The sequence below is a fragment of the Sarcophilus harrisii genome, chromosome 3, assembly GCF_902635505.1.
Source record: "Sarcophilus harrisii chromosome 3, mSarHar1.11, whole genome shotgun sequence".
Lineage (NCBI taxonomy): Eukaryota > Metazoa > Chordata > Mammalia > Dasyuromorphia > Dasyuridae > Sarcophilus > Sarcophilus harrisii.
Window position 1 is genome coordinate 200548645 of NC_045428.1, and position 24255 is coordinate 200572899.

The 24255-nt window shown below is 36.9% G+C and overlaps 1 protein-coding gene across 1 annotated transcript in view; it reads right to left on the minus strand.

Moving 5' to 3' along the window:
• The window catches only part of PRPS2 (phosphoribosyl pyrophosphate synthetase 2), a 37222-nt gene extending 13468 nt beyond the window's left edge, over positions 1 to 23754 (minus strand). Inside the window, exons 1-4 of the mRNA XM_031958996.1 lie at positions 23423 to 23754; positions 11045 to 11228; positions 3395 to 3493; positions 2460 to 2584 (exon numbers count right to left, since the gene is read on the minus strand). Of these exons, the coding sequence (XP_031814856.1) occupies positions 2460 to 2584; positions 3395 to 3493; positions 11045 to 11228; positions 23423 to 23544 (530 nt within the window). The 5' untranslated portion in view covers positions 23545 to 23754. The remainder of the gene's footprint in view (positions 1 to 2459; positions 2585 to 3394; positions 3494 to 11044; positions 11229 to 23422) is intronic.
• Positions 23755 to 24255: the final 501 nt, after the last annotated feature.

The window sequence follows — 24255 nt, forward strand, 5'->3', positions numbered from 1 at the left end:
TTCTTGTTATATGACCAAGGCATTTAAGCTTCAGCTTCAGTATTTGACCTTTCAACTAAATGATTGATTTTCTTGCTATCCAAGGAACTCTCAAAAGTCGTCTTTTTTTCTTTTTTAATGTAATAATAGCCTTTTATTTTTCAAAATACATGCAAAGATAGTTTTCAACATTCATCCCTTGCAAATTCTTGTATTCCAAATTCAAAGTCTTCTCTAGCACAATTCAAAAGTGTACATTCTATGGCATTTAGTTTTCCTTATAATCCAAATCTCACACTCACACCTTCATCAAAAACAGACATTAGACTTTAAAAGTAGCATTTCAGTACTTCCTTTACCTATATTCTAAAACAGAAAAGGTTGATCATACCACTACACACCTGTCAGACTGGCTAGAATGACAAGGAAAGATAATGCGGAATGTTGGAGGGGATGTGGTAAAACAGGGACACTAATACATTGTTGGTGGAATTGTGAATACATCCAGTCATTCAGGAAAGCAATTTGGAACTGTGCTCAAAAAGTTATCAAACTGTGCATACCCCTTTGATCCAGCAGTGTTTCTACTGGGCTTATACCCCTAAAGAGATACTAAAGAAGGGAAAGGGACCTGTATGTGCCAAAATGTCTGTGGCAGCCCTGTTTGTAGTGGCTAGAAACTGGAAAATGAATGGATGTCCACCAATTGGAGAATGGTTGAGTAAATTGTGGTAAGTGAATGTTATGGAATATTATTGTTCTATAAGAAATGACCAGCAGGATGAATATAGAGAGGTTTGGTGAGACTTACATGAACTGATGCTAAGTGAAATGAGCAGAACCAGGAGATCATTATATACCTCAACAACGATACTGTATGAAGATGTATTCTGATGGATTTCTTTGACAAAGAGAAGATCTAACTCAGTTTCAATTGATCAAGGATGGACAGAAGCAGCTACATCCAAAGAAAGAACACTGGGAAATCAATGTAAACTGTTTGCATTTTTGTTTTTCTCTCCAGGTTATTTTTACCTTCTGAATCCAATCCTTCCTGTGCAACAAGAGAACTGTTCGGTTCTGCACACATATATTGTATCTAGGATATACTGTGGCATATTTAACATATTGCTTGCCATCTGGGGGAGGGGGTGAAGGGAGGGAGGGGAAAAGTTGGAAAAAAGTGAGTGCAAGGGATAATGTTGTAAAATTACCCAGGCATGGGTTCTGTCAATAAAAAGTTATAATAATAATAAAAAAGAAAATATTAGAAAAGAAAAAAAGAAAAGGTTGATCATGCCATCATTTCCAGCTTCCTTCATCTTATTAGTATTTATCTTGCTTAGCAAGATAATAATAACTGTTTATTAATAATAATAATAATTAATAATAATAACTGTTTGTAGAAACTAGTTAGGTCCCAGCTGTTTTTAAAACATACTTTGTTTCCTTACCAGAGCTAAAAAGAAAAAAAAAAAAAAGAAAAAAGAAAAATCTGGTCTAGGTTAAAAAAGCACCCTCCACCCCCAAACAATAACCCATGCAAAAAATATTTTTAGAATGGGTTATCTTTAAAGTCTGTATGGAACTTTAAAAAATTCACACTTCAAAAATTTTAAAATAAGGGATAGAAAAGACCAAAATAACCTCCCCAAACACAAACAATGCCCTTCTCTTATGTTGACACAATTGCTGAATGTTTAGAAACTTGTTTTCTAAAGGAAAATAACTTATGGATTAAAAGTAATCACATATTTAGAATAAAAGGATCCTTATGGATCATTTAATCCAAGTTCCTCCTTTTCCAGTTGAGGAACTGAGTCTCAGAGAGTTTTATAGACTTATCAAGACTTCAATTGTAAAACCAGAACTCATTCCTAAGCCAGTTTTTATTATAGTGTTTATAAAATTGCAATGCTCAAAAGTGTAACTTAATAATATGAAATTTGTTGAAAAGTTTTGGGAGTAGAGGGGGAAAAACAGGAAAATTCAAAGACAAATTGGGAAGAAGTTCAAAACTAAAGATAAAACCATCAACTCAGACTGTTTTTAACTAAGCAAAATTGTATAACAAAAACTATAGCTTTTTAGTAAAGAATTATATCTAAAATATTAAGCATGACAAAAACAAAACACGTAAGAACACCTTCAACTCATTCTATCATGGCGATAGAAAGTCCACAGGAACTGTATTATGTTTTCAGACTTTTCCAAAATACTGGTCAGTTCACTTCTTCTTCCTCTTTTTTTGTCTTTAAAAATATACTATGTTGTATGAGATGGTTCTCTGAAAAGGTAAGGGAAGTCATCCTAGAGAAAATTATGATGATATAAAAACCAAAAGATTTATAAAAATAAAAGAATTGTAATCCAAGGAAGCCTATTTACATCATGGGGATACAAAGTAAAAAACAACTTTCAAAAAGTCATTGAAGATTACAATTAAACTGCAGAATTTGGATATACCCCTTCCATACTACCTTTTAGCTCCACCAGCATCTGGGGACACAATAATACAATTCCTCCATTCTGCAATATTTTCTCGAATCCATTGTAAGACTGCAGGTTCTGCATATAAGTTATCCACCGGAATGTCAAAAAACCCCTGTGATGAAAGTGAAAAATTAAAGGAATTAATAGGACCCAGATTCCCTGTAAAGGAAGGTCTGGAGTTCAAAAAACTACCACAGGACTGGCTACATTACTTGGAGCAAATCATTTACACCATTAATTTCTAGGGAAGTCTCTGAGACTTTAAGGATCAAAGAGAAGTGAGTTATATCTGTACAAGGAGTTCCTTTTGCTGATAAAATCATATTATCAGATAAAAAGACATCAAGAATGCAGCTTGTAATCAAATCCTATTCTGATACTTCATCTTCAGTTAGAGGCAAGCCCCTACTTCAGGAAAATTATTTTATTTGAACAAAACATCATTTATTGATGCCTCTGGAAGAGCTACATAAAGACTGAATAGTCAATCAGTCCCATGATAAATAATGGGCCTTTAGAATGCTGGCTAATCTAGAAATTCAAAAAGTCCCATCATCAAAAGGTTGGTAATTAATTTTAAAGAAGCTTATAGTTTCTACTGGCAGAGGAAATACTACTCCTAAGAAAATCCCAAGCCATCTAGAATCTGGTATTGAGATATATTATATAGCTAAACAGTGGTTCTGTAAGTTTGTGATTAGCAATCTATTCATAGCTAGCCTAAAATCATGGGAGATGAAAAAAAATCTCAAAAGGAGAAAAGATTCATAGAATGTTTTAGAATCTTAGATTAAAAAAAAAAAATTAGAATCCCATCCATTTATTTTCCTTGCATAGCAACAATTCTTTAAAAAAAAAAATCTGAATTTAAAATAGCCACCTATTCATGCAAGTTAGTGAAATGTGCAATAATAGATAATACCTGTATCTGAGAAGCATGGAGATCCATCGTAATGATATGATCAGCACCAGCCACTGAAAGCATATTGGCCACAAGTTTTGCAGAAATTGGAGCACGACTCTAATTTAAAAAAAAAAAAAAAAAAAATTATATATATATATATCACAACAGTGAAAAGGAAGGAATCATAAAGAATCTGACTTTCTTCAGCTGCAAAGTCTAAAATCAGACAAAACCAGTTACAGGAAAGCAGATATATAATATTTATAATATTAAGGTACCGCTATTCTATTAACCAAAATTTCTATCAGGAACTTTTCTATATGATTCATGTACTCCTTTAAATAATTTATTATGAAACTCTAGAATAACTTAGTAAAAAACAAACAAAACTTTTTTCTACTTAATAGTTTCCAACATATAGGTCCAATTTCTAACATATATAATTGGATATTTACTTTAAATAATTTAAACTCAATGACAAGGAGTACAGATCATATAGAAATCATTTTAGTCTAATCTCATTGTAAAGATGAGGAAAACTATGGTGAAATGCTGTCATAAGGCAATTGATAAGCTTTTGGGAAAAATTTTGAACGCATAATAGCTCTTATTACTACATCTGGCCCTTCATTCCATTCCAGAAGGATGTGAGGACCAAAGGGAAGGATTAGAAAAGAGCCCTCATGAAAGCGGTGGAAGTACTTTTTGGAAAAAAAATCAAGGTAGTTAGGGAAGGAACATGATAACAGATATAAAGGGGGTGAGTGGGGAGAATTAGCCTGGTACAAAAGGAAATATATTCAGTGCATAAGAAATAATCTGTGCAACAGCACAAAAACAGGATATAGGAGTGCTCTGTGTGATGACCAGAGAGTAAGCCAGTTTGTATGGACCACAGAGTTCAGAGAAGAGAGCAATGTAAAATGAATCTGAAAGGATAAGCTCGGGACAAAATGCAAAGAGCTTATAGAGCCAAGCAGAGAAGTTTATAAACCATTTTAGAGCCAACGGGGAGTCATCACTAGTTTATTGCATTGAGGAATAAGATGTACTTAAAAGAAAATCACTTTTGTGGCTATGAGGAGAATGGATTGGAGTAGGGAGAGCCTAGGGCCAAAATCTGGCAAGTAATCAGATATATGATGGGGTGAAAGAAAGCAAGAAAATAAACCATAACATTATAAACCAGAAAGACTGGAAGAATAATGGCAGCCTAAAAAGAAATGGGTAAAATTTTTGGAAAAAGATAATGAATTCAGTTTTGTAATAATGAGTTTGAAATGCCTATGAAATATCTAATAGGAAACTAGGTATAGGGGACTAGAACTCAGAGACTAGGACTGACAAATCTGGATGGATTTGCTCACTAAATCCATTGGAACAGATTTAAATTCATGGAAATGGTCACCAAGATCAAGGGTATAGAAAAAAAAAGGCCCAAGAGAGAACTGTTGGAGAAAGTAGTTTCAATTGAGTGATGAGGTCAAAAGTCAACTTGCAAAATATGAAAAAGAAAGTAAGAGGATCTATGTGAATAATATCTGTGAGAAAGAAAGGTCTGCAATATACTATATATATGCAATATACAGTAATATATTGCAAGATATAGAGGAACAAGGGACAAAATGGCAATACAACTAGCTATCAATATATAGCTAATCAAACTGTGGTACCCCAAGATAAAGGAACATTCCTTTGCCCTAGAAAGGATGAATAAGAAGAATTGAGAAAATACTTTTCTTCCTTCTTTACAAAAGTGAACTATGGGTATTAGGATACTGTTAGGATTTACTTGATATGTTGCTTAAGTTTTTACTGAAGTTTTTTTCTTTTTAAGAATATTTTTTGTTATAAATAAAGATGGGTTGGATAGAGCAGTGACTGTTGTAAAAAACAAAAAATATCCAAATTTCTAAAAGAAAAAAAAATGTGAGTAAGCAGAGTTGGAAAACATAGTTGAAGTAATTAGTGACAAGATACTTATGAAATTGGCACTACAGACTGGTTTTGTAGAAAACTGAGTTACTCTAGTTATGCGTGTCATAGAAACAAACATAAGCTGCTGTTGTGAAGAATTCAACCCAACTGGCTGTGGCTCAAAGGACAAAGGATGAGAGTAAGAAGAAAAGAAGAAATGGAAATTGAGGAAACTAGTAAGTTTATAAAATTTGTATTTTACCTACAGCCTCTACTCCATTCTTCTAATCCATAAAGATTTGGATTTTAGGAATAGATTAGTAATTAACATTAGTGTCGGAGAATTTCTGTATAGCTACTATTTTTCTCTGCAAATCTAAAGGCTGAGTCATGTCATGCTAGGACTGATAGGACAAAAATATGTAATGAATCTAATCCATAACAGTCATTTAAAAAAATGCTTAAAAGCAGCAGAGCGTGGTATTTTTGAGTTCTGTTATTTTGTGGGTCTGCACGTGTTATTTGAGGAGACGGGGTAGAAAATCGAAGAACCATCTATAAAATTGAAGAACTATTTATATAAATTTTGTATTTATTTATGTGTATACAAGTTATTGCTACTTCAGATAATGTTAACTTTGGATCTAGCTGAAAATGTGAGCTTAGAAAAGAGGTCTACAGATTTAGAGGCTATTATCACAGAAGTGGAAAACTCAGACAGACCCTTAGGAAACATCAGAATTAAGAAGACAGTAATAAGATGAGGAGCCAGAGAAGCAGTGATTAGAGAGATGAGAGAATCCAGAAAGTAAATTACCTCTAAAGTCTAGGAAAGAGAAGGTACCCAGAAGGGAGTAGTGAAATGAACTATGTTTGCAGCAATAGAAAGAAAGTGAAGGGGAAAAAAACCAGTAATGTGGGGAGAAAAAACTCATTAAGTGACTAGGAAATCAGTAATAAGTAATTTAAATAGAGCAAAGATTCTTAACCTTGGTTATTTCAAGTTTTTTTTTCCCCCTTCAAATTTTGTTAATTGTATTTAAATAATTGGTATGCTTTGTAATCATAGGTTTTCCCATATTTTAAATATTATTCTGAAAAGGGGTCTGTAGGTTTCACACCAAAGTACCGGAGGGATTTATCACACACAAACACAAACAATTATTTGGGAAAAGAGATGAGAGATTAAAGAGATAGTAGATCTCAGAAAATAGTGTTGTCTCACAAATGTAACTTCCTTGAGGGCAGGGATCATCTAACCTTTTAATAGTGTTTGCATCACTAGACCTTAAAACAGAGTCTAAGTTTTAAGCTACTAGGTGCCAGTAGCTAGCTTGCTTCCAGGAAGTGTTAACTGGATGGGTTGTTGCTATTGTTTGTCCTTCATCCAGGAAGAGGACCATGATGTCAGGGAGGTGATATCATGATATGCAAGAATAAATAAGAATATCAAAGAGAAAAGATAACTCTTGAGGGAAGGCCACAGAGGAGGAAGGAAGAAATAAGATCAAGATTGAGAATGGGAGAAAGAGTTGCTAATAATTCTCAGAAATTCTGAGGTTTAAAGGAAAGAAAAGAGAGCCAGCTCATGTCAGATAGTCATAATAATTCCATAAAAAAAGCTACCTTTTCTAAGTGGAAGGAGGGTGAAAAGGAGGGTAAAGATTTGCAGCAGGTGCTGGTGAATATAAAATTTAGAATTCATAAAAGTAGATCAGACAGCCTGCTGAGCAGCACACATTTAGAAATTCTAGCATTCCTTTCACCTGTAAGTTCCTATGTATGTTTGTGAACAGTAACAAATGCTTTATAAAAATGAGACATAGACAAAAGATTAATTTAAAAATAGGCTAAAAAATTTAAAAATGTTTTAGGACAATACATTTTAAACTATGAGTAAGTTCTTCTCAAAAAGAAGTTATAAGTAATACTAAAATCAGAAAAGGATTGTTAATTATATTAGTCCTTTTTAAAAAATATTTTTTTCTGACAAAACATTATAACAGCAGTCTCCAATAGCTGTCATTGAGCAAATCATTAAAAGGACCAAATAACATTTAAGATAACTTCAAACTAGACTTCTTCATTCACTATAGAATTAAGTTTAGAAGTACTGTTGAAAAGTACCTTGTTTGTTCAAATTCCTTCAAAGAGCATAATTCTTAAATGAAACTGTTTTGCTCACAGAAATCAAACCTTATTCTAAGAAATAACCTATCTACAGAATAGGAATATGAGACTGCCTCCCCCCATCCTAATAGTTAAAAATGGGAAGGTGGCCTTAAATTTCACACACAAGCACCATCTAGTGGCAAAAGATAGAAATCACGGAGTAAATGGATTCAGATAAAAAGGCAAAACTCACTCAGGAGCTGCAAGGTAGTTTCGTCTGTAATTCTATAAACAGAATGAAAAATAACTTTCAAAGAAAGTGAAGTTAGGGGAATAATAATGTTGGGGAAAATGTAAAGACTAGAAAAAAATGGTAAATTAGGCTTGAGAAAATAATAACGCTCTTACAACAGCCTTTAAGCATTAATTACAATTTTAGAATCAAAGAATTTAAGGGGTGGGATATATAATCTTGGAGATAATCTATTCCAAACTTTTCATTTTTACAAAAAACCGAGAGTCAAGGTGACACAATCCCATAATTAGTTTACTAGCAAACAAGGTCTCTATTAAATCTTTTTCTCTTTTGGGGGGAAGAAAAAGGAGAAGGGTAAGAGGCCATATTGGAATTAAGAGTGTATTCCTTTTAGATTAAGAGAATGGCAATTTCCCTAAAATTCTATAAAATAGTATCAAAGTCAGTTCTCAAATGCCCAATTTAAGATCCAAATACTCTTCACCCAAAAATCCAAAGTCTGGCTTCAGTCCTCTACTCTTTCCAATCATTTCTCTTTACTCTTTCTGCTGAACTTATTGTTGATGGAAAATGTCTCCCAGTTTCTCCTGTATCACCCTTGTGCTCATTCTCATCTGTGGAAAATGTCTCTACCTATCCCCCCACCACTCCCAATAAAAACAATTGTTTCTTTAAGGCTCAAATCTTACCCCTTTCCTTGGACTCCACCTTCACCCGGGAAGAAAATGATCTCTTGTTCCCCCAGAATTCTACACATTAACTCTATCACTCATTAGACAAACAGAACTTACTTTTCTGACATTTCTTGACCTGTTGTCTAATAAACTATTTCACATGAAAGAAATCTTCTGAATTAAGGGCAAAAAGGTCTTATTGTACTTTCCAGTTACCTCCTATAGAATCTAGCACAATTGCTTGTATGCTAAAAATATCTGTTAACATCATAGTGGTTTTCAAATAACTAAATGACTTAACTCAGTCAAAAGCACACAGAATTTTGAATCACAGTGTAATGAGACTACAGCAGGTCAAAGATTGTGAACTGGTTTTGAAATTGAAAATAATGGGATTCATAACAGTGATCTAGGCATAGACTATTTACATTATTTTATAATTGATGATATAACCACAATATTTTCCTGGTGACATCCTGACCTTAATTTTTTCCTAGCTTTATACAATCCCCTCATTCCAAATTTAAATTGGGATTCAAAAATTAAGACTTTTCCTCTCTTTACTACACTTTCTTGTGAAATTTAGCTTTATAGAGAAAAAGTGGCTAACAAAATTAAGGTGTTTTAATGATCTAGAAGTAAGAAACCAAAGCACCCAATAAAAAACAAGTAAGAACTCTAAAGCTCAAAGTATAACTAGGGCCAAAACAAGCATTAGGGTTTACTAAAAAAAAAAAAAAAAAAGTAAAGGAAAATTATTTTGAAATTCATCCAAATAATTTCAAAATATACCGGTTCATATATTTGTTACATATTAAAATAACAATGAAACAGATAAGTAGCTGTAGCAATCACTAAATATATTAAAAAAAAAAAAAAAAACCAATTATTTTAGGCCACTTCAGATTGACTGGTTCTGGTCAGTTCATCACATGTTGAAGAGTTTGGGGACTAAAGAGGCCAGATTTCAGCTACTTTTTGATTCACATAAAGTTTGGAGGAGTTAACTGACAGTGGCTAGTGAAGGGAATGGAGCCTTATGACCCTATGAGTTCAGATTGCTCCCTAGTGTCTTCTTACTAAGTTCAGATCTGAAGCTAGTTGACTTTCATTGTCCCAAAATTATAAAGAGAGTGGAGCCTGCCTTAGCTCCTGATCATTCTTGGTTTCAGATTTGTAGAATCAATGCCTCTCTAAGAGTAAGGAATGAATTTTGAAGAAGTCTTCCAAGATGCCAGCCAGTGATAGCAGAAACAGTCTCACTTAAAAGTCATGCCACACTAGGACATAGATCAAAACAGATAATTCTGAGGTGGTTCCACACCCCCTAGGGGAGGCAAGAGAGAGCAAGAGAGAGTAGGAACAAGGACATTCTTGGTTTCAGGTTTGTAGAATCAATGCCTCTCTAAGAGTAAGGAATGAATTTTGAAGAAGTCTTCAAGATGCCAGCCAGTGATAGCAGAAACAGTCTCACTTAAAAGTCATGCCACACTAGGACATAGATCAAAACAGATAATTCTGAGGTGGTTCCACACCCCCTAGGGGAGGCAAGAGAGAGCAAGAGAGAGTAGGAACAAGGAAAAACCTTTTGGCTATGGCTTTGAAGTGTCACTGGCAGCCAGAAAACAAATTTGAAGAGTAAGTGAGGGATTCAAGTGGACTGAAGCAGGGATAAAGGCTCCCCTGGGGTGACCCTAATAGCACCCTAATGGTAATACAAGAAGCCTGGCTAAGGAAGAGAGAGAAAGCCAGAGTTGCTACAACACACAATAAGTGACAGGAAGGGAAGGGATAGTCTGGATGAAGACACAGATCTTGCCCAAGCCTCAAAGCTGAAAAGTATGGTTAACATAATAGAGATTAGAAACTAACTAGACTGGAAAATCTCTAGTTTGCATAAAAGTTGAGTTGATAATTAGTAGGAAAAAATGTAAGGTACTGAATTTAGATTTTAACAAAACCACATCAAAGGAGTTCCTAATTACTCGACATTCATAGTCAGAGAGTATGTGGAAGGAACATTGTGTCCAGTATTTTCTATGAGGGAGGAAGCTGGGCAGAGTAGAAGATGTTCACTGGAGGGTGACTTGGAAGGTCTCAAAACAATGTCAGAAATATTTTAAAGATCTGAAGATGTTTAGTCCAGAGAAAAGAAAGCAAGTGGTAATATGTTTATAATTATTTTCACAGATTTAAAAGAAAAACATATGGGTAAGAGAGCAGACCCATTGTTATTTTGATGAAAAGAACCAGAATCAAGAGGTGGAAGCTAAAGGGAGATAAAAGTTCAGCTCACAATGTGTACTAACTGTCACACTATTTAGAGCAGTCTCACAATGTACCAGGATGTCTTGATAAATAATGAGTTCCCTGTTATTCTATTATTCAGTCATTTTAAAATTTCTTTTTAGGGGAAGAAAAAGAGGTAAAGAGTTAAAAAAAAAAAGCACACTAAAATTCATTATTGAAGGAATATAAATGAAATTTTTTACACCCTACATATAGCTTTTCTCTTTCTAAAAATATTAATGTAATCTAACGTTCAATGATAGAATGATGCAAAGACAAATCTTTTAAAAAGATAAAGGAACCAAAAATAGCCCATCTCTTCTAAAAGCTACAAAATAGTTTCCAAAGGTTATTTTTGATGAAATTTGTGGAAGAGAAAACCTGAAGAGATGCTTGGAATGCACCACATCTCTCACCTACCTTGTCTTTCTTATCTTGTCGAGCATAAGGAAAACATGGGATCACTGCAGTCACCCGGGATGATGATGCAATTTTGCAAGCATTGATCATAATGAGAAGTTCCATCAAGTTATCATTGATTTCTCCACAGCCGCTCTGGATGATGTAGACATCTTCTCCCCTCACACTTTCACCAATTTCTACACTAAAAAGGAAGATGAATGTTATTTTATTACTAATAATTTTTGAGATCAGAGATTCATCAAATGGTCTTATTAATAAAAAATTGTAAGATTAAGGACAACTGAAATTCATCACATGTGGTTTCAGAATAACCAACCAAAAACTTAGATCCTTATAAATATGAATTTTCTCCTAATCATAGAGTTAATATTGCTGTTTGTTTACATTAGATACATGGATCAGTACACATGGAAACCTGGAAATTGAGAAGACCTGGGTTCAAATTTTACCTCATTCACACCAGGTATGTGACTTGGACAAACTCACTTAACTGCTCTGAACCCTAATTATTAAATGCTTACTATATATTAATACATCATTTTAAGCACTGGAAGAAGAAAAGCATATGAATTCAGTTTAAAATAAAAATGGAAAGTAAAACCACTGGTACCTACCCGAGTTGTTCATAGGAACATATGAGATAAGATAGGTAGAGCTCTTGGTAGAACTTAAAGCACTATAATAAACATGTAATATTTATACCGTCTAGAAAAGGAAGCCTACTTAAGTTGATTAATCATTGAAACAGCAAAATGATAAAACCATGGGACTTCCTACTTAGATATTTCTAAACTTCTAATCCTTGATGTCTCTAAAATAAAAATTCCTAATTGGGAAGCGGAGATGGATGTCAATATATAGACAACTTTAATTTGCCAAAATGCCTTAGTCAATGACTAAGTGTAGCAACTAAGACATCATCTTAGCTATTGACTTGATAATTGAATTGCATACAGTCTCACTAACAGTCCCATGCCTTTTCTTCTGATAACATTGTAGCTCTCTGCAGTTTATAAAGTGCTTTCCTAACCACTGTCATTAGATCTTTGTGACAACTTCATCCATGATAGGCAAGTCATATATTTAGTATTCCCTGTCGTTCCCCCCCCCCCATGAGGAAATCGAGGCTTAGAAGTTAACTAAATTGTGTAAGATGCCTAAACAAATAAGCAGAATCAAAAACAGGTTATCTGACTTCTTTTAGTCCACATCTCTGAGGATCCAGCACTTTATTATGTTGTTTGTTGCATGCAAACTGGATGATATGATTTCTTTGTTGCTATGGTAAAAAATGAAATACTCATGAAGAAAATTCATTTGACAAGCATTTTATTAAGCATCTGATGTGTCCCAGGAGCTTTTCTAGGCATGGGGCTACAAAAATAAATTTATTATTCAGTGTGCCCAACTCTCCATGGCCTATTTTTTTTCATTGGGTTTTCTTGGCAAAGACACATCCATTTTCTTCTCTAGACCATTTTTTGGGGATAGGGTGGGTGGATTGGTCTACAAAGATAAATAGTAGATTCTTAAGGTTTCTTTGATTAAATAATAGAGACCAATTATAAAGAGAAAAAGAAATGTAATTAATCCCAAGAATTGCCTATTAATCAAACAGGTCATTCATTACCCTTCACCACTCCCTACCTATGATTTCATTAGTAAAGGGAATTTCTGATGAAAAAGCTCTTACCAATGCAAATAGAAGGCCAGAGCTAGGTTTAGCCTTACAGACTTGCCTGGGCCACTAAAGTCATTAAATGACTCCACTAGCTCAGGATCACAGAGAAGGTTTATGTTGGAAGGTGAATTTGAATCCAGGTCTTCTTGAATCTGAATTTGACTTATATTTGTGGGTTTTTTTCCCCCTCTACATAAACTATACAAGAAAGATAACTTACTCTTTGATTAAGATATCATTCCTTCAAAATGCATTTATAAAACTTTACATGAGCAAAATACTGTGCTAAGTGCTTAGAGGGAGAGATACACAGAAAATTAAAGAGTTCCCATAAACTTTCTTAAACTTTGAACATATTCCAAGCTTTTATGTAAATGAAATTACTAATTAAGAAAAAGATTTATAGTTACATACACTGAATACAAGTTTTTTGCAATTAGTATAATAACTGAGACTTAATGGGTACCTGTATAGCATGACACAAAAATAAGCTAGAAACAATATGCATGTATTTCTGCTTGATGCACCATCTTTTTGCATCCAAAGAACTAATTTCAGTTCCTCTGAGAACACATTACCTTGTGTATTGGTTCTGGGGTGTAGGAAATTTAGACATCTTGGGGACATACAGACCACCTAACTAACTACACGGAGACTTCCCAAATCAATCAATCTATTATTGTAATTCCTGGTTTATTTATACGAACAACAATATCACTAATTCAAGGAAGAAAGGACATTATCATCATTTTTTGATTAAAAAAAACAAAAACAAAACACAACCAAATATAAATGGGTCAGTCACATATAGAATCTAATTTTTGATTAAAAATTATAGTGAAAAGTGTCATATGACTTTGAGTGCTGTGCAAAGAATGGGCTTCAATTTTCTCATGTGTAAAAAATGAAGGGGATGGACCAATGGGCTACTAATATCCTTTCTCATGCTAGGGTTACATGCCCATGACAATAATTCTGTGTACCTAAGTAAAATTTCACCTTTATGAATTTAGCAGGATTCGAATAATCTTTATGACCGCTAATAACTTAACAAGTTCCAACTATGTGCCAGGCAGTTGCTAAGAAATGAGATAAAAAGATTCATAAAAGGTATTCTCAGCCTAGAGTCACAATCTAATTTAGATTATGTTATAAAATGTTAACTATGGCAGCCCTACCCAAGCTGACTACTCAAACATTCTTACAGTGACCATAAGATATCTATAATATTGGTCAGCTCCTTTCAGACACGATTAATTGAAAAAGGAAGACACATATCATAAACTTGGAGATAATAACCTGTTTGGCAGAACTAGAATCCAAAGCATTTTTTAAAATGCTGTACTGATGGGACAAATCATATCAGGAGTAAATATAAAGCCCTAGTGGAGCCCAGAAAAGAATGAGCTTAAAAGTCAGTTCATTCAGTTCAACAAGTATTATTTATTACATGCCTAGGAGTTATTAAGTATTAATGTTAAGTATTACTTATTAAGTGCCTTAAGATGCGTATATACAACTGAAATGTGAAATACCTGAGAATTTTAGGCAAATGTGAAAAAATTTAGCAGTTCTCAATACTTTTTGTCTCAGGACCCCTTTGGATTCTCTTTCCAAGCCATTATAAATACTAATAGTAAACATTTATAAAAGCTTGGCAAATGTTAAAACTGTTTACATATTTCATCTCATCTGATCCTCCCAACTGAAGCTGCATCAATGGTAATAGATAATACTAGTATTATCTATTAATAAAGATAATATCTATTATATGATAATAATAATGTAGAAATTGAGGCTCAGATAAATGAAGCAATTTTGTCTTGGTCAAGTGTTCAGAGATAGGATTTGAATCAAGGTCTTTCAAACTAATTGCCATAAAACCATCTTCTGAAGGAAATAGTCACAGGGGCTGAGAGAGTAGAACAGAGGACAGGGACTGTCCTAATGAGCATAAACTATAGGAAGGCAGATTTCAAGATTTCCTAACAATTGGAGTGTTCCAAAATGGAAATGGGGATGCCCTGAGAGTTAGTCTTCAATCAGAATTGGGCCTTTGGTAAGATTATCATCTATCAAGAATGCTTCAATATGGACTTACGTTGAGGCCAATAATCTTAGGAGTAATACCCAAGTTCCCTTTTAATTCTAAAATTTTATGAACATCAAAATTTGATGATCAATATGATTTTATTGATCAATCCATTAACCAATCCATTAATAAACTCTGATAAGTACCTCCCATTTACTACTATATATGTCCTAGGTACAGGATACAGGTGAAACAGTAAAAAAGAGGTTAAATAAAGGTAGCAGGAAGAAATATATCAAGATTCCTCCCACAAAACTCCTCCAAATAGATCTAGAAAATATATCAGACTGAATGCTTATCAGGAAATTTAAAAAAAAAAAAAAAAAAAAAAAAAGAGAGATTCATGCTGGGGATTGGATATAGCCAGGGGCACAAGGCTACAAAGAGCCCAGGGACTGAAAGATGAACAAGATTAATGCATGTAGGTACCACAAGGTCCCAGGCTCAAAAAAAGGTATCTCAGACTTTATGCAGGAGGCAGGTATGGGTGCCAATTGTAATTCGGCTGCTAACCACCCAGTTCTGGATCACAAGATCCAGGATGGACTAAGAAGAAGACATGTGCCTGGTGATGACATTGCAGGGGAAGGTGCCAGGCTGTAGTGAACAAGAAATAAGTGAGGAGCAAGCAGCTACTATGTGGCATCAACCCCACAGGAGCAGAGCCAGGGGCTTAGTTCCTACATCTAGCACATTCTGGAGCCTGTAGTAGAATAACCAGGACTCCCAGAACAAAGGGAAACCTAGAGGTCTGTCACTCTGAGATATCAAAATTTTTTGGGGGGAGTGGGGACCCCGACCCCTACTGTACTGATGGTGGCTAAGTTCAGCAGTAGCATAAACTCAAGTTAAGAACTTGAATGAGTGGAGGGAAAGGTGCAGCAATCAGACTTAACCTGAAGTAGACCACTCAAACCTTTGAAGATCACCAGAGTGAGGTATCCCTGACATGCTGGGATAACATAATACTGCCCCAAAGAAAGGAGCAGCAGGACCAGTCCAGGCAAGGAAGAAAGACCAACTAACCAAAAACCCCACCAAAAACTGAAGATAGAGATACTTAAGACAAACCTAAGAGAAGAAAATAGCTTCAATAATACCTACAAGCAAAACCTCAAAGGGGAGAAAATAAACAAACAGCTGGGCGTAAATTAAAACTAGAATTTCAGGGAGATAAAGCAAGAATTTTTTTTAAAAGTAAAAAAATGTTTTTATAAGCGCAGTGAGAAAAAATTGGAAATAGAAGAACTGGAAAGGGAATTAACAGCTTGGCACAAGAAGTACAAAATCTTGCCCAAGCATGAAATTCCCTAGTAATTAGAATGGACCAACTAAAAGCTGATGCTTCCTAAGCCAGTAAGAAATATTAACACAAAGTCAAAATCCTGAAACTTTAGGTGAAAATCTAAAGTATTTCAGAGTGACAACAAATGATATGGAAAATAATTCTGCAAGAAAATGAAGGACATGAACTGATGCTAAGTGAAATGAGCAGAACCAGGAGATCATTATATACTTCAACAACAATACTGTATGAAGATGTATTCTGATGGAAGTGGATTTCTTTGACAAAGAGACCTAACTTAGTTTCAATTGATCAATGATGGACAGAAGCAGCTACACCCAAAGAAAGAACACTGGGAAATGAATATAAACTGCTTCCATTTTTGTTTTTCTTCCCGGGTTATTTTTACCTTCTGAATCCAATTCTTCCTGTGCAACAAGAGAACTGTTCGGTTCTGCACACATGCATTGTATCTAGGATATACTGCGACATATTCAACATATATAGGACTGCTTGCCATCTAGAGGTGGGGGTGGAGGTAGAGAGGGGAAAAATCGGAACAGAAGTGAGTGCAAGGGACACTGTTGTAAAAAAATTATCCTGGGCATGGGTTCTGTCAATAAAAAGTCATTATAATAAAAAAAATAATAATAAATTTTAAAAAAAGAAAAAAGAAAAGAAAACGTAAGGATCACTGGCCTACTACCCCAAAGTCACTACCAAATAAAAAGGCTTAGACATTCTTTTCAAGAAATTACAAAAATACTCAGATCAGTTATATCCCAAGAACAAACAATAAATCCAGTCACTTCCTGAAAAAGACTACAGAATAAAAATTCTCAGCAACATCAGAACCAAACCCCAGAATTTCCAGGTCCCAGAAAGAATCCTACAAGCAGCTAGAAAGAATTCAGGTACTGGGGAACCATAAGAAAGATCACATGATTTAGCAGCAACAACTAAAAAGGAACAGAAAACTTGGAAAATTAATATTCTAGAAAGCAAAGGATATAGGCTCACAACCAAGAATAATTTAAGCAGACAAAACCAGTGTAATCTTACAGGGAAAAATATGTACCTTACATTTTTGTGATAGAATACTACTGTGCTACAAGAAAGAATGGAGGGAATAGTTTCAGAGAAGGATTTTTTTTTGCAAAATATATAGAATCAAAAAGGACAATTTATAGAAAGACAACAATGCTGTAAAGTCAAACAAACCTTGAAAAAAATTTAAAATCTCTGACCAATCACCCTTCCAGAGGGTTACTTAATGAAGTATGCTATGAAAGAAGTGAAGCTTCAGAATACAAAATAAGATGTTTTGGGGGGGGGGGATGTAGCCAACCTGGAAATTTCTTTTGCTTGACTACATGTTTGTATAAGGGATTTTGTTTTTCTTTCTTTTTCAACAGGGATGGGGGGGGGGGAGCAATTTTGAGGGCAAATGCTCTCACTTAGTGGGGATTCATAAAAGACTTCAGAAAGAAAGTGGTGCTTGAGGTAAGTCTTGAAGTTGAGATTCTAAGCAGCAGAAATGAAGAAGAGAGTACATCATAGATGGTAAATGGAGCAAAAGCAATAAAGTAAAGAATGTCTCTAAATCTCAACACTGTTGCTGTAAGCATCAAGATGCTTCAAATTGTAAACTATTATCTAAAACTTAAGGCCAATATTTTTCTTCACATTTTTTTTTTCAAATTCAATTTCTTTCACAGAACTTTGAATATCACTAGTTTTAAATATGTATGGGGGCGTGTACATTACAAATTCTAAATGAGAAATTTTTCAATAATTCAGGAAAAACCACCCTTTGATCCAGCAATACTACTGTCAACAAACTGATCTTTGCCCCAGAAATTACTTACTCTATTTTTTATTCATTTCTATGTACATGTAAATAATATATTCCTCACACACATACACACACACACACACACAAAAAAACCACAACAGAAGGTAACTATTTTCATCCTTGCATCCTCAGCACCTAGTAAAGTACCTAGTATTTAATACATAAATGCTCATTGAACTGAACTGACTTTGTGACTGGAAAGCTGCCCCACTTTGTGTTTACCAAGGCAAACCAAAACAGCAGGGACTATTTGTTTTCATTATGAAGTACATTTAAACTCTTAAATAAAATCTTAAGTAAAAATCTAAAAAAATTGTCTAGTCTAATACCTTCTTCAAACCAATGTTAGACATTTAAATTGTATTCTAACTTGAATGATTTATCTGAAAAAGCAAACCCTTTAGAGAAGCATAATTAATTATACCAACTCCATTACCTTTTCTGGCTCAAGACAAAAGCTACCGTAAGTTGCTAGGCATTTTGAGAGTGTTCATTTTATGAGTCAAGACTGCAGAAGAGTTAGGCGGTTAAGCTGGTAAAGGATACTACTTTCAATTTGGAATATAAGTCACAAGAGGGAAGAAATGAGAAAGTGGGTGGCTAGAAAAAGTGCAAAGAATAATTGGAGATAAACAGACAGCTTGGATAGTTATCTTACACCTTATATTCTTTTTGTGGAGATCTATTACACACTTATCAAGATAGATTAACATTTGAGTGGGGGAAGACTTGTTAACAAAGGTTACACAGGGAACATGGAAAGATAGAGATGAGTGAAAAAAGGACATCAGGGTATAGGACTAGAATAGTTCAAAAAGTTCAAGGTGTGGGGATGAGGGAAAATAGGGCTGGCAGCTCAGGTGAAGAACAGTTTCAAACTGAATTCCTCCAGTTATTCAAAGAACCAAGTTTAAAAAAAAAAAATCATTTTGCTATTTTTAATGACCTGGGAAAGATTGGACTTCCATTTCAAAGCCTACAAAGGCTGAATTTTATTAGTCAGTGGACACCAGTATCACAACTTGTTTCTTCTAACACCAAAAAGAAAAAAAAAAGTGTCAATAAGCTGTTATAAGAATTCTTATTTTTCTTTTCTTTTTCACTGAGATGACTGGGGTTAAGTGACTTGCCCAGGGTCACACATTGAAGACGTAAGGTACCTGAGGCCACATTTGAACTCAGGTCCTGCTGACTTCAGGGCTAGTGCTCTATCTAAGCACTGAGCCATCTAGCTGCTCTGGTTTTTCTTTTTCAATAGAAGGCAGAGGAGGTGGGAAAGAAAGAAAATACCCACAATCAGCAAAACTGTTCAGAGTGGCTGTAGAATATCATTAAAGCATTATAATCAAATTTCACTTTTATGCAACTATGTTGTAGTCTTACTGGGCAATCACTCAAAGCACAAATAGATTATTTCCAAAATTATAACAGCAACTAGGAGCTGTAAAAGGTCCCTATGGAGATTGCATTTTACTTATATAGTGAGAGGCAAACAGAATGTAAACTCTTTGAGGACAGGGACTATTCTGTTTGCAGAGAGGCATTAATATGAGCTACAACTGCTCATAGCCAGTGTATAGCAGAAGTGGGCCCTGAACCCGGGCCATTTTCAAAGTTCATTAATGATGCTTCTTGAGTGATCTGAGATTTCTTTACAATCTGGACTTGAGGACACATCTAGGTGCCTTCCAACAGCTGTTTGTTTCTCTATGATATATCTTATTGGGGAGGTGAGTGCCTTGCCTGGGTAGGACAGCCTGCTTTCAACAGGATGGTATATTTAGAACTGGCAAGTATCCTTAAGATCTCTTATTACAGTGGCTTCAGAAAGATTGTGTGCAAGATAAAGAGTTTGAACTTGGGGCCTTCAATTCTTTAGTTAGGCATAACTTAAAGAGTCTTATCAACTCTCACCCCGCCTGTCCCTTCCATTTTTGACATATACTAAGGAGTTTAAAGCTGAAAGGAGTTTATAAAGTAGAAGGAAGTAAAGACCCTATAAACGAAGTTACCTTTTACACTTTGGACCAGATAGTCCCTTGGGAGACACCTTTATCTCTCAAAGGGTGAGGGTGAGGGGAGGGAGAGGGGAAGGGGAAGGATAGGAGAAAGAGCAAAACAAATCAGTCAATAAGTTAAAGGCACTGTGAGTTCTGAGGACATAAAGAAAGGCCTGTCTCAGCTCAAGAAGTTCACTTTCTAATGGGGGAGAGATAACATGAAAACAACAGGGACAAACAAGGAACACACAGATTAGAGGACTAGGAAAGTCTTCTTGAAGAAGACAGAATTTAAGCAGAGGATTGAAGAAAACCAAGGAAACTGAGAGGAAGGTAACAGAACCTAAGCAGGCATTGAAGGCAGCTAAGTGTTAACACAGAGAAGGGTGACAGATTCTTCTTTAAGCATCTGTAGTTGATGGTAGTGGTAGTGCTAGAGTCCTGGACCTGGAGTTAGGAAGACCCGAATTCAAATAGGACCTTCGGGCATTTACTAGTTGTTTGAACCTGGTCAAATTATTTCACCTTTGCCTCAGTTTCCTCAACTGTGAAATGGGGATAATAACAGCACCTACCTTGCAGGGTTGCTGTGAGGAAGAAATGAGATATATTTTTTAAAGTGCTTAGCATAATATCTGGCACATATCAATGATCCTTCACTCTCTTCCCAATAAGTTAATGTCAGATTGTAGAATACATGGAAGAGAATAAAGTGTAATAAGATGGCAAAGTTAGAAGGGTTCAGGTTATAAAGAACTTTTAATGCCAAACAGGACTTTACCTTTAATTCTGGAACAGGGAACTACTAGAACTCATTTAATGGGATTAGTGATTTGGGGTGGCAGGAGGTAACATGGTCACCTTGGCAACTGAACGAAGGATGCTTTGGAGTGGGAAGAGACTTGAAGAAGAAAGACCAACTAGAAGGCTCCTGCAAAAGTCTGGATGATAGTGTAGAAAATGGGGCATATATGAAAGATGTCATGAGGGTAGAAATGACAATAGTTCACAAAAACTAGGATGTGTAGAGTGACCTGGAGTTGAATCAAACATGAGGGATGGGGCCTTGACAATAACAGGCAATGCAGGAAGAAGGAAGGATTTGGAGAGGAAGATAATAAGTTCTGTTTTGAAATTTTGTGTTTAAGATATCTATGAGGCTTCTAATTTGAGATGTCCAACAAACATTTGGTGATGGGAACCTGGAATTCAGTCAGTAAGATCATAACTGGATAAATAGATATAAGGATTGTCAATGGAGATGAAAATTAAACCCAGGGCAGCTGATAAAATCACCAAGCAAGGTAGTACAGTTTAATAAGAGAAGGCCCAAGATAGAGACTTAGAGGTCACCCAAGGCATGATATTAAGAATCAGGAGGGGTCAGACCTTGTCAGAAGAAAGCAAAGGCACAGAAATTTAGAATTTATCTGGGAGAAGGTGATGAACAGTGTTTGGCAAATCAAACACAGTTGAAAAGAGTTTACATGATGAGGACAAAAGGTAGATGACAGGGAGTTTGGGAGTGCCAACAAAACTACCTGGGTTTATATAAGATAGAAAAACATTCAACGTATTAGAATAACTGAAAAAACAAGAGAGAAATAACACCTCTCTCACAGGGTTATCTTGAAAATATTTGTAAACTTATAAAGCACCTGGCAAACCTCAAAGCACTTTACAATGTTATATACCATTTATATGGTAGCGATTCTTGGACTTGGGATATTCATTAAACCACTTGTAAGAAAGTCAAAAGAAAAATGTATATCCATCTATTTATACATATCTATAGCTATACATATAGCTGTGTATTTGTGTATCCAAGTATACATACACATGTGTGTATATGTATATAAACACAAAGACAAACACATACATATATAGAGACAGAAAGAGAAGGGGAGAGGACAGAGGGAGAGAAAGAGGGAGTGACAGGAGGAGAGAGACAGAGAGAGAAAAAGAGATGTACTCAAACACATCCTTTGACCAGGAAAACCACCACTAGGTCTATACTCCAAAGACCAAAGAAAGAGAAATAGAATTCACATATACAAAACAATTTACTGCAACTTTCTGGAGTGCTAAAGAAACTAAAGAAATGCTCATCAAATGGGGAAAGGCTTAACAAATGACTATATATGAATGTCCCAAGAAATCAAGATATATTATGCCTTAAGAAATGAAGAGTTTCAGAGAAATCTAAAAAAAAAAAAAAAAAAATTAAAGTGTAGTGAAGCCATATGTGAATGAGGACAAGAAGTACAATTTATACAATAAGAACTGGCAAGATATACCCGATTTGATTGATCCCATGCTTGGAATACTTCCTTATCTCTGTCTCCTGGCTTAAATGCAGTAATTTTTCTTTTTTTAAAGCGTCACTAAAATGCAACCTTCTGCAAGAAGCCTTTCCCACATCTAAGATCACCTACAAGTTTTCCCGTACCAGAGGGTCTCAAACTGCTTAAAATTGTATGAAGACTTTCTGGAAAGCACTGTAGTTTGTTTCCTCTCCCACAGTAAACTGAACCCAGGCGGGGTTGATAAGGGGAGAATCACAAGAATCAGGGAGGCTCCAGTAATAGGTCATCAAAGGGGTCAAAAGGTGCCGAGGTGATGGGGGAGGGGCAGTTCCAGGCTTCCAGGTACCCCAAGCCTTTTTTGCATTTCCAGTTTTTGTTTTTCTTCTCCACCTCTCCCCATGTCGGCGGAGGGAGTCGGGGAAGGGAAATAAGGGAGGAAATGGATTCGCCATAATAGAGGGGGTTGTTTCAGAGCAGAGACGTGGGGCAGCGAGGTGGCTCCTTTTCCGCACCCGCAGCCCTCCGCTCGGCCGAACAAGGGAGTGAAACGCGCTTCCGGGTGGGGGAGCGCAACTCTACAAAGGGCTTTCGGGAACTCAAGCGAAAGGGTTATTTACAGTGGAAGGGTTAAAGTTCGGCGCCCAACCAGCCCCCTTGCGTCCCTTTTCTCCATTCCGGCCACTCCACGAGGCCTCCGAGCGCGCGACGGAGAGGGCCTCGGCTCGAGCCCGGCTACTAGGGAGGGGTGAAGAAGCGAGGGAGGGAACGTCACATGCGCCACCTCTGCCCTCCCGTAGCGGAGGCGGCGATGGCTCCGCCCCCCGGAAAGGGGCTCCTCCAACCGAGGCTGGGGGGAGGGATATCCGCGACAGCCCGGGCCGCTGGACTGGGGGCACGCTGCGTCTCTTCCCGCTCCGAGGCTCCCGCGCATCCTGGGCCTCGTCAAGGCGCATTCACGTTCCAGGCCTCACGGGGGAGAGCTCCCACCCACTCCCCTCCGTACTCCTCCGCACCTTTGCTAGGGGGGACGTGCGTGACCCCCTCCCCCCGGCCCCAGTTCGATCCCCCGCGCAGCTCGCGCCGACACCCCACGGGCTGAGTGGCCTCAGCATCCGCCGGGCCCGCGTGGCGCCTCCCCCCTCCCGCGCGCTCTCACCTGGTCTCCTGGTTACTGAATTTCTTGGTGACCACCTTGCCCAACTCCAGCCCCAGTCTGTCTGCCACTTTCTGAGACAGGTCCTGGTGCGAGCTGCCGCTGAACAGCACGATGTTGGGCATGGCGGGCGCGGGGCACTGGACGGCGGCGGCGGTGGTGGCGACGGCGGCGGCTGCTTCTGCTGGTGGCGGGAGCCAGAGCAGGAGGAGGCGGGAGACGGAGTCTGCAGGGGCGGGGCCGGGGCCCGGCTCCGCCTCGGCCACTGAGGAGAGGAAATGGCCCCGCAGCCGCCTCCGGGGGAGGTGCCTGGAACCGCCCCCTTCCCGCAACCTCCCCCCTACCCGTCCTTCGGGGGCGTGGCCGGATACGCGCTCCGCCCGGGGGCGTGGCCTCGCAGCTTCGTATCATATCCTAGAGGATATTTAAATATACTGGGGGAAGGGCAGGCCCTCGCCCCCTTTCTCCTTGTAGCCCCGCCCTCAAGTGGTAGTTTATTTTATATAGGGCCAGGAATGTTTCTGAAAGAACGAGCAATCCCGGTAGTTGCAGCTCGCGTTTTGTCCCACGTGTTTGAGTTGATGTAACTTTTCCCTAAAGTGATTCTAAAGACTAATCGTCTAACGCTTTCGTTAAACTGCCATAGGCCATAGCACTTAGTATGCTCTTAGTGTTTACGAAGGCAGGAAGTCCAGCAGTGCAGGAGCGCGGCACCGGACTCGGGAAGTCCGAGTTCTAATCCAGACATTTACCGGATCTTTGGAACCCTGTTTGCCTCAGTTTCCTCATCTGTCAAATGAGTTGAAGAAGGAAATGGAAACTTTGTATCTTTACCC